Raw genomic sequence first — 15,090 nt, 5'->3', positions numbered from 1 at the left:
TTGCTGCATGCTTGCGTTGGATGGGTGGAGCTTGGGCATTCATTTCACTTGATGTGAACAGTGGTAACATATAATTAAATTGTTATATTTAATTTACATTACACTTATAGTGTAAGAATTAGCAGTAATGCAGGGGTGGAACAGCTGCACCATTTGCGCCATTGTGTGCCAAACTTGTTTACCTGTGCCATCCTGCGCCACAGAGCCCGAATCAAACGAGATACAACCGCCGTGATGTCCTGTGGCCAAAAACTTGCCTGAAACATCATGTTTTCGGTATTAATGTGGTTATGTTTCAGTTTCATCAAGGCTATGAGCGGCTATGGAAGTTGGCTTTTGATTAGCTATAAGGCCGCAGGCTGTACACGCCTTCTTCGCTTTCACTTTGGACGCTGTACATGCCTTCTTCACTTTCACTTTGGACTTATTTGTCTTGTATTGCACGTTTGTTTGCCGGTGCCGGCTGCTGGGCCACAATCAATGGAAAATAACAAAAAGTGAGTGAAATGTTCGGTGTCACATTGCAAACAAATAGAAAAGAGAATATGTAATATTCGCATGAAAGTTTGCAGTTTATTGGAGGGGAATTTCAATTTATTCAACCATGTTTGACGAGCGTAGCTGCATGTGTTGAACAAACAGAATCTCGACGTTTTGCCCTCACTTGTTAATTTAGTGCGCCTTTGTTGTGAAGTAATTGCTCAGTTTTGCCTGTGAACTTTGGGGTTAGCTTTGCTTATGTGGAGAGTGGCCCAGTATTATTTATGCCTTCTGCCATGCTCTCGTTATGTAGTCTACGGTGTACGTTTGTCAACTCTCGCAACCTCGTAACGGGCCAAGACAAAGCTATATTCTGTTTCGCAAGCAGTGAAACTGCTGATTGATAGAAAAAATGCAAGCAAATGCCTTGTTTTACGGAAGGCCGCCGTGAGTTCGCTTAACACTGCCGTCTTAGACACCAGACATGAAGCGATGGCCGGTTGTGGAGTTAACCCTTTGAACGACGATGTAATGTGGCTAACTCGCTGGGGCTAAAGGTAGTTGTCTATCTTTCTTGCTGCTCCAAGCCTGGTACAAAAAGGCAATTTTGCCTGCTCCGAGGACTGCTCCCAAACCGATGCACCCAGTTCCACCCCTGGTAACATTTTATTCAGTACTTGTAGAATTCAGACGCGCTCGTTATTATTGAGGAACATGGAAGCATCGACATGGCTTTCGTGCTTTAGTCTGAAAACTGATCCACTGTTCTCAGCAGCACCATACACAATGAATCAGGTGTCCTAAATGGGCAGCTGTGTGCTCCTGGAATCCAGTCATGAGTAGCCACTCATTACGACACTTCTCAGACCTAAACAGACACCCATTACACTCACGGTATGTCAAAAATAACATAGGCATGCTACATTATACAAATTTTATTAAAAGTCTGTGCGCCGTGGAGGTGTAATTTGCTCACTTTTAAATGCAATCGAACTCCTCTACAACGAATTCCACTTTGACGAAGGATTTCCACTTGCCCTTCAGTTTCCCACAGGAGGTAATGCACAAAAGATTTCTTGTCAAGGGACAACTTTCTCTGGGCCACTTTGCGTCAATGAAATTTTTGTGAGGGGAAAATTGTGCACACATGCATGCACACCGAATTAGAATGGAAACGAGGGGCCGTCGAAGGAAGACATCAGTCAAGAAGGCCAAGGAAAGCAAGGGGAAACGATGGTTCGCCATTTATTCTTCTTGAAACAGGTATATTTTTGAAATGTTTGAAAGATAGAAGGTGGAGAAGTACCGCGTGGGACCTAAACCCACGACCTCCAGAATACCGGTTTGGTGCGATGCCAGCTATGCTACCAGCGAGCCTGTGCTCCCTTCCACTTTCTTGGGTATTTATGTTCAGGTAATTGCTTCCTGCGCTTAGGGTTTGTAGCCAGTGCCACTCCGACAACTCTGGGTGCAGGGAACCTTCTTTTTCACCCCCCCCCCCCCCCCCCCACAGGCAAGTTTGTTTTTTTTTTTCCACTTTTTTTTTTTTTTTAATCTTTCAAACACTTCAAAAACTAGTCAACTCCCGTTAATACAAAAAGCCATGCGGACCGCGAAAACTGTCCAATTAAGTGGACCTCCAATTAAACAGACAGCATAATAACAGCATTGCCACTAGTCCGCAACCCTGATAGTTTGCCCTGATAGTTAAGACTTGTCACTTGTCGCAATATAGTTAAGACTGATATACTGGGTTTTAGCTTCGAATTATCGAGCAATTTTTTTCTATTGATGCATGTAAAATTGTGGGACCAGAACATTACTTACAAATATAACTGAAAATTCCAATTAAGCGACTTCGAATTATCGAGAGCCGACTGTATATCTGCTTCCAGAAAAATAAATATATTTGGTAATGAAAACCATCAAAATCTTACATTTGTAACATCGTGAACACACCCACAGTGTCATTATTGTATTATCGTAACTTTTTTCCTCGTAAAACAGGTCCCGATGCCACGGTTCCAAATTTCACTAAACTGTTATGGAAGGCATAATTCTTTGATCGTAATGATAATATAGTCGAAATCAACTTGCAAAAGTGCTCACGCCATGCAGCAGCCATGCCTGTTGTTACACAGCTGATTACCGACTGCCAATCATTTTGCAATGTTACTCGTCTAATGCCTACTTAACGGCCCTTTGGTCGAAGGAAAACGAGTAGCTTGCACGAAGTTATGTTCTCCAGGTATAGTATAACACTGGTGGCCAGCATAGCCAGCCAAGCGCAGGAAAGAGACGTCTGCGCGCAGCCAAGTCGAGACCCAAAGTGTCTGTTTATGCCTCCCAGGCCGGGTGTCTTCGCGGGTGGCATTTGGATCACATGCATTCAATTTCACCTTAGCTCCTCCTTATTGATAGTAACCCAATGCGACCGCGGTGTTCCTGCTTCTTTCGATATTTTGCCAGGGCATTGAAAGTCTATATAGATCCAGGCGTCCTAGTTGGAAGAAAGAGCAGGGAGTTGGTGAACTCCATGGTGCTGGTCGAAATGGTATTTCTGACCCTCCTTGAGTTATTTTTCTTTGGTTCGGAGCTCAGCCTTATTTGTGAAATCGGGGTTGAGCTGTTTGCCCGCCGTAGGAACTTGACTCCTGAGGCGTCGGCCCATCAGTAACTCTGCAGGGCTATAGCCTTTATGAAGCGGTGTTGAGCGGTAGGTGAGAAGCGTTTCGTATGGTTAGCTTGTCTTTTTCTTGGACGCTTTGATAATCTTCACGGCCGCTTCTTAATCTTCACGACCGTGGGCTTAAAGTGACGTGGCGGAAATTGTACTGTCAAGCAAATTCCGCAGAAGCGGACGAGTTCATGAACACGAACTGAGGACCGTTGTCGGAGATAACGGTCTCAGGAATTCCCTGCCTTGCGAACACAGACTTGCAATGTGCGATGGCAGTAACCATTCTCGGCGTGCGTACCTGTTGAGTTCCATGAGATCGACGCAGATGCGGATGCCTCTGGATTCTTCAGGAACAACAATCATAGGCGCACACCAGTCAGTTGGCTCTTCCACAGGTGTGATAACATCCAACTGTTGCATACAGTTTGACTCTTCCTTGGTTTCGTTGTAGAGAGGTAGGGGAACCCGACCTGGTGAGGTTAGCGCGAAAGGCTTGGCGCCCTGTTGCAGCTCAAGGTTTTATTCGCCCTCATAAGTTCAAGTCCCTTAAAGAGTTGTGGGTATTGCTGCAGTGGCAACGACGGCTTCTAAGTGGCAGAGCTGCAGGAAAAGTCTGAGAGCTTCGATAGCTGGTTTTCCTAACACTCTTTTTGAGGCCCTCTACCACGGACACGTCTTGCACTGTGGGCTTCCCAAAAGCTGTCCTAGGTAGACGCAGCGTGTCTTTCACCTTTAAAGGAGCCATGAAGAGAAAACACAAGTTTGGTTCATTCGAAAGATTGCCTCGTTAGAACCATAGCGACACCACTTATAACGCAAACTTCGCTCAAATAAGCTACATAATTAGGAAAAAAGGAAATGACCATGCGACCCACCAGCTCATTTTCCGCAACAGAACCTATGCCGTCACATGGGCTAAGCTCTGCGATTGGCGGAGGCCGGCAAAATCAAACGCATGTTAGGCAGGGCTTACAGCTTGCATAGCGAGCTAAATGCCCGTGAAACATACTGCACATTCTTTTTATGACAAAGAACGGTGGAGTAAACGGTTGAAGGTCCGAACGAACTCGCAAGCGTGTGTGCCAATGCGTACGAAACTAGCGCCGCGGCCGAGCTCGACATCTCGCCGTCGCGCAGACGAATTTTCGGGTTCGAGGCTCTTCGGGGCCAACGAACCGTTCCAGCACGCACAGCCGCGACCTTGCTTCGTATCGTAATCCCTTCACAGGAGGTTGGCCGTCATATCGCCAACCAGCAAAGGTAAAAATAGAAACGAGGGGAGTAAGGAACAGCAAGAAGCGACGAGATAGTGCCAGTCGTCGCGTAAGTTTCGAATGGTGTTGGCTTGCTGCTGTCGTTACGAGCTCGTTTCCAGTTTACAACCACTGAAAACTTCAGTTTGTTCAGTTACGGCAGGGACCCTTACATTAGCTCACTCCTGGGACATGCTGGCGCTCGTCGCCGACTTCGTCAAATCGCTCTGACCTTGGGGAAAAAAATGCCGTAAACACCGCGCATTGACGTTCGTATCTTTCTGGTCGAAGCAGAGAGCTCGCGCGAACGGCTTTCCATACACGACACCGGCCAACTGGCATAAGTGATACTGCTACTGAAGTTGAACTATTATTAACCGTAATCAAAATACGGCACATACGTACCAGTCTATATTCGTCCGTCGCGACGGGGCTGACGAGGCAGCGGTGCCGACGGCTGGGCGTTCGTCTGTTGTGGCTATCGCGGAATGGTCGCTTTCCCGTCCACCGCGTATCCCACAACTCTTGCCGCTCGTGCACTTAGAAGCATTGAACGTTTTTGTGGTGTGAGGTTGTTAAATGCAAGCCCGAGCTCCTCGGCGAGAGTTTTGTTCTCCGGATCAGGCGATTCCATGACTAGGGCTGCGGGTGCACTAGGTTTTACTAGTATTTTTAAAATGGCCGCCGTCTCGATCGACTCCCGCGTGTGGGTGCTATATGGAGTCGACATACTAAGTATCTGTTTCATGGACCGGCTCTATGACGCCATTGTACACGTCACGGAATGTTCAATTTTAGCGGGAGATTTAAAATTTTGGCTTAAATTGCCTTATTTCTCAGTGAATAAAGCATCATTTGCTTCCGGGAAAGCGCTTGGGGTACTATGAAACACCTAATCTTTCGAATAAAACAAACTTTTGTTTTCTCTTCATGGCTCCTTTAAGGATGTGCCGTCTGGTCCGCACAGCTTCTTTGGGGGTGTATGAAGCTCATATTGCTGAAACAATTGCCGATATGTGTGATCAGATATGACTGTTTCGTCAGCTCCGGTGTGGATTTTGAAGCTCGGCAACGTGTTGCCAACTTGCATTTGTGCTCCACTTGTCGGAGGGATCTTCTGCCATAGTTGTACCCAGAGAGCGAAGTTGGTGCTTACAGTGGGCTGTTTGTTTGCAGATGACAAGCATGCTGAAGCGTAGTGGCCCCTCTTGTGACAGTTCTAACAGATTGGTGCTTTCACTGGGCAACCCGCACAAAGATCTCAGGAATTACTGCACCATCGGCAAGGTTTCCGTTTTGAAGGTTTGGCCACAGTGCGTTGCCGGGACGCCTGGGATTGCGACAATGTGCCTGGTCTTGAATTGTGACGTTTTGTGTTGTGGTCTTTAGCCTCTTGGGAGGGTAGCACCGATTGCTGGCTTTTGACAGCTTCGCTCTGACGGGCTTGCATAAGCGCTTGGTCGAGAGTGAGGTCTGTGTCGAGCTGCAGTTTTTCGGGCAGTTGCATGTCTCTTGAGGCCTACAACAAGACGGTCACGTGCCAGTTGGTCTCGCAGTCTTCTGTAGTCGCATGTCTCTGAGAGAAGTCCCCGGAGTCGGCCCCCGAAAGGTTGAACGTGCGCAGGATGTCTTAGGCTTGTGAACCCATCAGGTAGATGAGCATGTTTACTTGCTGCTACCCTGGCTGGTTTTTAAGCCCTGGTGCCGAGTGGAAGCGGAGGAATCGCTGTTTCAACGAAAGCCAATCGTTCGCATAGGACGGGAATGATTCGGGCAGAGGTATCGTGAACATAGCTGCTTTCGCTCGAAGACTCTGACACCGTGTTATGTTTTACGGGTACAGTATACACTAGCGGCCAGCATGGCCAGCCGAGCGCAGGAAAGAGACGTCTGCACGCAGTAAAGTCAAGACCCGAGGTGTCTGTTTATTCCATGGAGGAAAGAATACTCGGGAGAGGCCCCTAGCATCCGAATGCATTGTGAAAAGTGTGAAGGAAGTGACGTCGTTTTTCTTGAGCCCATAGACAGTGTTGCCTAGTTTTTTACGGCTGCAGTGGCTAAACCTGGCAAAATGCCAGGGACATTTTTTTACCCGCTTTGACTGTGGCTTCCTCGCTACGTTGGCAACACAGCGTGGCAGTCGCTGGGGCATCGTCGTCGTCTGTAATCTGTGCACTACAGCTGATTTCGCAGCGTTTCTTCTACTGCCATTTCCTTTGTGGTCTAATGCTTCTTTGAAGGCAACATCTGATGGTTAATAATTGGCGTGGTCGGTGAGCATAGTTGCCGTTATCTTGTGGCGAAATCTCGTCGATTCGCGCAGTGGTTTTCCATCCTTATCGGTCTGCCAGTGAAAAGGTGCGCATTGGCAGCTTTGGTAGCGGCGACCCACTTTCTGCGGCGATTTGCTTCAGTTGGGAATCTATTCTCAACGAACACAAGGCAAATTGAGGCAGACACGTAGTCCTTCCGGTTTTTTGCAAATAGCGCATGGGCAAATATACTACCTGTGAAAAGTGATGCCCAATAGGCGCAACTGCAAGTGCGACCGGCAACCCGGCATGCAACAGTGAGGCATCTTGCAAACCACTGCAGCCACTTATTCATGTGAAGTGAGGTGGGATGTGCACAGGAGGCAATTTTCTTTCTGGTGGACATGGGCAGGCTATCTGCAGTGTGCAAAGGTTGCACATAGTCAGATTGAAGGGCTCATCCTTGAGCAGTGTGAGTGCTTCATAAATACGATACTGCACTGGCGATTTTATTGCATGCATCTGCTAAGCAGTGGCTTGGAGCAGCTAAATACTTCACACGATATATTTTGAATGGCATTTTTGCATATTCTTTCCTGACAATGAATTTTTCCGCACAGCCCGAATTTTATTTAGAGGAGTTCAACTGCACTCCCCACTTTCAAATGCTCCTCACTTTTCTTAAAACAAGTTTTACCACTAAAATTGCTGCCTTACCGTGGAATGCTTCACCGCACTTGTTATGGCAGCCATCTGAAGATAAGCAAAATAGCTACAAAATGAGTATTAAATGTAAACCAGAAGGAAATGCTATTTTTAAAGGACAATAAACGAAACCAGCAAGCTCTATTTTTCACTTTGAAGCAATACAAAAAGGTTGCCGGTTTCGTTCCATAATTTCTAGGCCAGAAGCCAGGCCACCCTATGTTAAGCATAAATAAGTCAGCATACAACTTTGCCTCAATCAAAAAATTCATGGCAAAATAACAAAAATGCCAAGTTTGATTCTAGACACACTTAATTAAGCAGCATAATTAGGAAGTGTAGATAAGTGTGCGACACATAGAGAACCTAAATATGCTGTGGGTGCAATTGTAGAAGGCGGGTGTATTGTACAAGTTGTGGTGTTCGTGGCTGTGTTGGCAGTCGGCGTGCATAGGAGACATTTTTTAGTGCAAGAAACGCTCTCTTCAGTTGAGGCTTTTCAGTGGCCACTGTAGTACGATGACAGTGTGGGGCCATCTGCAGCTTTGCACCAAATTCTCTATGTCCGTTCAATGTCAGGCATTAGTGTCCAAAAAATAAATACACCTGGTGCTTTCGATAGGATTTTATTTCTGAAGCCGCTTGGGGAATTTTATTCACATGTTAGGGAAAACTGCCAGAAGTGTTCTATGCACCTACATCATTATTTGAAATTCTGAAATGTGTGAACCTTGACTTAACAAAATTCATTTGAACTTTATGGCTGCATGTAGGACCTTGCATCGAAGTTCAACTGTATATCCATTGGATATCCCCGAACATGTTTTCATAATACAAATTGCCTTACCACTGCTCATTGTAGTGGTTTTTGTATCTTCTGAGATTAATAAAAATTAAAGATTTAATGTAATACTGCTGAAACATAAATTTGCTAATTCGTACAGTAGCAACTTCATGGATGTGCACTACCTTGGAAAGGCGCATGGCAAAGCCCCTCCCCTCCCCCTACTTTTTTTTTTCCTCTCTCCTGGAAAAGTTCAGTGTCCTGTTAAGTGCATTTTTATTTAATGTTTTATTTAATGCAGAAGTGAATTAGTCAATTTGTTCCTTTGCAGCTCGCGCTTACTTCGCGAAAAAGATCGGCAGCTTCACATTCTCCAGTATCCTGCCCTGAAGCATCCGGAAATATATGTTCTTGAAGGTGGCTACAAGGCTTTCTACGAAGAATTTCGGGTGAGTCTCTCAGTGTTTAATGGGAACAAGTTCCTCAACTTTTCCGCGAGTTCACATTAGAGAGTTATAGCAGAGCGAAGAACCGGTCCCGGTGTGGTACCCGGTAGGTAACCGGCGCTACTGCACGTGCACAGAGGTGGAAAAACTGGTTGTGCGCATGCGCAGGTGTACCAGGTTACTGTATCGGGACCGGTTTTCTGCTCTGCTACAACTCTGTATTGTGCTGTATTCAATGCTTTACTATTAAAGGGACTGCAAGCGTGAGAGTGTGAGAAACTTTATTTCTTCCGAGACTCAGTCCTAGCAGCCACCATTTGCCGAATGCATCCTTTGTGTGCTCAGAAGCAAGTCCAATAGAATCTGAATAACACGAATCTGTTGTGGTAGCGAAAATACTTGTGTCATTCGAAAATCACATCATAAAAACAAGCTAAGCAAGCGTAAATACGCAAAAAAAAATGCATATTTGTTTCCTGTAAATGCACCTGCAGAGTGTGTCGCAGTGAAATCGCGTTGATACATTTTTCACAGGAACCGGAAAATAATACTTATTATGCGAAAATCGTATTATCCAAAAAAGGTTGAAAAAGGAGGAAAATGTGCATACTCCCTCAGCAACTTACTTTTATTGAGCAACATTGGAGTGGCTGGTCAATTTGTGCTGCACTTTCTTCTTTTCAACGTCCAGGAGTAAGTTTCTCTGAAATGATTAAAAAAAAAAAAAAACAAGCTGCTGGTATTTTTCTTTTTGCTGGACACTGTTTTGTATGGCAATCCGTGTCGTGCCTTCAATGGGTGAAACCAGCCGCCGGACGCTTGGAAGTCCTCAACGCCCAAGGATATCGCAATGCTTTAAACTTTTCGCATAGGACTGGCCTGTCGACATTCAGTCCTGCCGTTCTAACTTCCTTGAACCATGTAAGCAGGATGTTCAACCATTTGCTCATGCCTCGCACATCGCGTATGTTTCACACCAGGGCTGAAAACTTGCAGCTTCTTTCGAAGTTCCTCTTGCTGACTGACTGTAGTGTGTAGCATTGATATTGACGAACCAAGCTTGTGTGCCAGGTCCACACACTTCTTTGGGTTCTCTTCGAATTTGCATACAATTTCGTCTTTCTTTTAAACTGAGTGCCTTAAATATCCTCAACATTGTCACAAGTCTGGCAGCAGCACAGTGCACAGCAACCAGGCAGCCAGAGGAGAACAAAAAAAGCCTCAGAACCACAGCAGCACCACCGATCACAGCAACAAGGCTGAAAGAGAACCAAGAACAGCGCGAGAAACATGGAGCATGGCGAGAAGTTGGAAAGGGCTTTTCTAGAGCATTGAACACCTTCTTCTTTAATTATGATACATATTGCTAAATGGCGTGATGCTCTGCTTGACGTATCGCCATCATCGGATGGGGCACTCAAAACCGGCGCTGCCACAGTCTCAGTGCCTCCACCACGTTCAGATCGTGGCTTGTTGGAATGCGGTGTGAGCTACTATACCGAAGAATAAACGTAAGCTTTCTAGAAATGATGCTCAAGATCCACTTTCGTAGTCGTATTATCCAATTTTCTGCAAAAATGTGATCGTATTGAATGCACAAAAATGTGTTATTTCTAAGGGATGTTAGCCAGGAATGAAAACAAAAATGTATTAAGGGAAGACATGGGTCTTAAAACAATTTTGTTTAATTTTTAACTAAACTCTACAAAACTTGCTCTCTAGCTACTTTTTTTCCGTCGATTTCAAATATGCATTTTTTGAGTGAGTAAATTAGTTCCCAAGATAATTAGACATAATTAGTCATTTTAGGAGGAGCAATAGACAAAACAGTGTTAGTCAATGAAACTGTAATATTCATATTTTCTAATACTATAAACACTGGTGAATGCACTATAGGAAGCGGTTTTTTGATGCAGTGTTTGGAACTAATTTTACAGCTCATTAAACTTTGGTGTTTTAAAAGGGCATTCAAAATGGTTCCTTGCCACAAAAACATATTATGCAGAATCGTATCAATGAGCCTCCACTGTACATTTTCTGCATCTCTTTTTTTTTTTTTTTTTTTTTTTTTTTTTTAACATTGAAAGGCTTGGATCTTAACATGCCGTGTTATCCACACAATAAACCCACTTTGTTATGTTTGTTATATAAGGCAATTCTATCATGCATAGTTTTTTATCCCTCAATACCATGTGCGTCTTTCCACAATGCCAGAACACTTACGTGCGGTGTACCGCAAGGAAGTGTTCTGGGACCAGTTTTATTTAATGTTTATGTTAACGATGTAATTTCTATTGATAAACAAGCCGAATTTGTGTTGTATGCAGATGATACTAGTTTATTTATTAGTAATGCTGACGCAACCCGCCTGTTTTCCACCGCCAATTTTACCTTAACACAATTACACGCTTGGTCGAACAAAAACTGCTTGAAAATTAATGCAAAGAAAACCAAATGCATTTTATTCGCACCTAAAAATAAAAATGTAAATATAACCGAAGGCTTGATCTTGGGGGCCTCGCAAATCGACATTGTTAAGCAGCACAAAGTATTGGTGGGGGTGGTGCTCTCGCACCGCATGACATGGGACGTCATGTTGAATTACTGGCAAAAAAACTGCCATACGCAGTGGACGCATTGTACCAATGCCGCGACTTCTTTCCGTTGAACATTAAACTTCAAATATACCATTCGCTTTTCCGGTCACACCTTAATTACTGTACGTTAGTTTGGGCCACGACAACCAAGAAAAATATTAACACGTTACTGCTGTTAGAAAAGAAGGCTATCAGATGTATAAATAACGTCCCGTATCTTCATCCGACTAAGCAATTGTTTGAGCAGAATAGAATACCATACTTACCCGAATCTAACGCGCACTTTTTTTTTCCGGAAAAATAGGTAAATCGCATGCGCGTTAGAATCGGATACGCAACCGAAATTGCCGCAACAGCGGAAATTTCGTCCCACCCAAATACGATCATTTTCAAATCAAATTTGGCACACTTTTGAGTGTGAACGCAACGAAACATGCTAAGGATAACATTTTATCATAGCAGCCATATATGCTGTAAAGTTTTCAGAAGTTTGCATGGAAGCTTGTTTTACAGTAGTACTTCCATTCCCTCCCCTACCCCCTCCTACCCTCAACTACCAAACAGCCACTGTTGGGGACACATTATTCGTTATAAAACAGCTAAACACTACTAGAATATTCGGACTCTGGAAAAGTTCGAATGAGTTGAGTGAATGTAGGTTTGACTGTGACGATATACAATTGAAACGGCAAGTGGTGGTTTGTGCAAAGCATTAAAGGGACACTGAAGTGAATTTGTCAACCTCCCGTTTTTGCTTGCACTGCGTAGACTGGCTCAAATTAGCACACTTTTCATCGTTTATCCGGTTGACAAATCGGTAATTATTTTACAAAGCGCGAAAGAAGAAAAACTACCATGCGCGGTTAGCGGCGGCCGCACCAACTAAGGCTGTGACGTTGGGAGGAGGGGGCACCGTGATTGGACGATGCCCACGGTTAGCAATCAAACAAGTTTTGGTTTCGGTTCTGTAAAACACAACCAATGGCGTTGTTGGATGGGCATTCTCAATATCTCAGTAATCATCGTACCACGCTTCTGCCATGTTGTCGGCTGTAAAATGCATAAGATAAGCCTCCCAGGACGGCTTGGAATCGTAGCATTCACTAGCCGAGGCCTACGCAGCGCATGAACGCCCTCCGCGTCCCCGCAGACGCTCAAATGCCATGCACTTTTCCCCTATATTTGGAGCTTGCCTCACTCATGCCTGTATCGTAAAAAGTGTGTTCGCACCAGGCCAAGGGTCTGTTGATTCTGGCCTGTGCCCACTGCCCGCAAGCAGTCGGTGCTTATGGCAAGAGCACGCCAACGAGAACTCGCTAGCGTGCCAGTGCCAGCCTGCGCGCGTTCTGTGAACTAGTTTGTGGAGCAATGAATGTTGCGGCCCAAAAAACGGTGAACTCAGTATAAAAAACATCGGCGGAAAACGAAGAAGTTCACTTATAAAAAAAAAAAAAGCAGGTACCCGCGGGGTTTCGAACGTGTGACTTGAAAAACACTTGCGCGGACATACCTAGCGCTCCAAACGACTCAACCACGGGCGGGCGCTGCCGACCTTCGAAATATAAGGTATATAATATATAACCAGTTTACACTTTTATTTAATTTTAGCATTCCAAGCAGCTTAGGTGACTATTTGTTGTTTTGCGCTCGTTCTGCAAGCATCCCCCATGTTTCTACAATATCTCATGTCTAGCAATCGCATTTCTTAGACGGAAAAGCGTTCGCAGATGCGTAGTCGTGCTGCTGGCCGCTGTGCTTGTTCACTCAGCGCAAAAAAGTGCTTCCCGCACCCTAGTTTTACGCTGTACGGTAAAAATATCAGTTGATTTTATTTCCTTAGTACCTATATTGACTTCGCTGACTCTTCTCCCGCCTTCAAGAGGCCTTATATTTTCCTTGTGCAGCGCTTGTGTGAAGCGACCTTGACTTGGAGCTAGATACAGTGTACAAACTAACCAAGTAAAGAAAGGCACATTCTTCCATTCACAAACGTGTCCTGGCTTCGTTTCAACTGAGCGAACGAATTGCGACGACCCGTCGGCGGCCGGCGGACAAAACGCTGGGCCGCCCGACTCTGTCTGAAGGCCGGGGAGCCGTGCAGTAGCGCAGCCAATTGCGAGCTCGGCTCCTCCCGACGTCACACGAAAACGCCACAGAAAATGGGCGAGCGTAAAGAGAGGAGGACAACATTTTCGAATTAATTTTTCTACTAAATAAAATCGCGTAAACGCGCCCAGAGTGGTCGAAACATGGCCTGGGGACTCCGGACTACAATTTGCGCTAGTAATCTCGCAATGTTTACATATCACTTCAGTGTCCCTTTAAAGGAGTACTGACGTCATATTTTAGCATCCATTTTTATTACTTTTATTGATGCTTAATTATCTAACAATGATGAAACAGTGCTTCAAATACTTAAGTGTGCAATAATGAGGTAATCCCATAAAACAGCCCGAAAATCGGCAGTTTCGGTTTCTATTTCATTGAGCCCAGAGGGTGCATACAGCAGAACCATGCCATGACCTCACCGTTTTGCGCAGGTGTCGTAGCATTGCAGAAGATGGCGAAGGCATTTGTTTTTGCCAAAGCTGCACTGCCTGAAGGTGTTAGGCCTACCATTCCGGTGGATATTTGATGACTGCTTACAGTAGAGGTGCGGATGGTGACTTCTATTGCCATTCTGTGCTATATGATCAGCTCTGTTCTTGTGTGTGGAGCTTTTTTCCACGAAGAGTGCCATTCTGACGACCTCTGGCTCCTGTAGCAGTGCCTGCATGCGTGCATCAGTGTTTGACTGCTGCCAGCACCGTGCCAGCCATTCGTTAAGCCATGCGTGTGAAATTACATCACGAGTTCCTGTCAAACAAACCGAGAAATTGGTGTCGGTACCCCTTTAAAGGCTGTAGCCACTCCACCATGCCAATGAAGACAACTTTGCGGTTTCCAAAGAGGTCTTTGTGTGGACGTTTTGCAGTCCACTGCTGGCATTGCCAGCGAGAGGGGAGCGGATGCGGTCTAGTCTGTGTTCTGCCGCTTCCCCTCCCGTTGGCTGCAGTGTTGTGCGTTCTTGTGTGCAGGATCTGTGCACGCCCCAGGGCTACATTCCGATGCGGCACAAGGATTACGAGGCTGAGCTGCGATACTATCGCAGCATCGCCAAGACTGAAGGAACCTCAAGCAAAATGCGCGGTGCCCTGCAGGTTCGCTGCCTGCAGAACAAGTTCTAGGACCAAGACCCGCCCTGCTCTGCAGCCAGCAGCACTGCCCGCCTCTTCTGCTAGTGGGTGTGTTGGCAGGACGGGGCATCTTTGAACATCCCACTTGGGGACTTTTGAGCTGCCACGCTTCTTCCGAAAGGGGTCAGCCTACTCTAGTGAAGGACCATTTTTCCACACCAATCTGCCATTATCTTGAGGTGCATGCCCTTGTCGCAACGGAAGTCCTTGCCAGGGGTTCCGATGGCTAGTGAAAACTCTACAGCACCTTTCCTCTGCTTTTAAGCTCTCCCCTTTTTATTGTGGCAGTTCTGTGCTCACTGGTTTTTAGGTTTCTTCTGCTTATCTTCCGAGCCAACCGAGAAAACATTTTTTTAGCCTTTCCTGTGTAGGTAGACACAGGAGCATTTCGTGCTCTTCTCTTCAGGCTGAGGAGGCACAGGTTTCCTCTCTAAATCTCCCAGCACATAACCTTAATGGTCTTGAAGCTTCCTCCTAACCCTAAGCGCAGATGACCAACGCACATGAGCACAAAGCAAGCTCTTGTCAGCTCTCATTTGTCATCACTAATTGATTCAAGGACGACCATTGGGCGTACTGAGAATTGGAGTACCAAAACATTGCCTCGTGTACATTTCGACTGTGGTGCTGTGTCAATAAAGTTTTTAAGCAGCAGCA

General features: G+C 45.5%; 1 protein-coding gene across 2 annotated transcripts in view; it reads left to right on the top strand.

Annotated features, from left to right (window-relative positions):
- LOC144156232 (M-phase inducer phosphatase 1-like) overlaps nucleotides 1–15,090 on the top strand; it is a 122,722-nt gene extending 107,632 nt beyond the window's left edge. For both annotated transcript variants that reach the window (XM_077688137.1, XM_077688136.1), the window contains exons 15-16: nucleotides 8,486–8,603; nucleotides 14,275–15,090. In XM_077688137.1, coding sequence (XP_077544263.1) covers nucleotides 8,486–8,603; nucleotides 14,275–14,424 — 268 coding nt within the window. In that variant the 3' untranslated portion in view covers nucleotides 14,425–15,090. The remainder of the gene's footprint in view (nucleotides 1–8,485; nucleotides 8,604–14,274) is intronic.

Source organism: Haemaphysalis longicornis, unplaced genomic scaffold (genome assembly GCF_048455015.1).
Source record: "Haemaphysalis longicornis isolate Haplotype H1 unplaced genomic scaffold, Haemaphysalis longicornis Haplotype H1 scaffold_1, whole genome shotgun sequence".
Taxonomy (NCBI): Eukaryota; Metazoa; Arthropoda; class Arachnida; order Ixodida; family Ixodidae; genus Haemaphysalis; species Haemaphysalis longicornis.
This window is presented reverse-complemented; position numbering and strand designations above follow the sequence as displayed.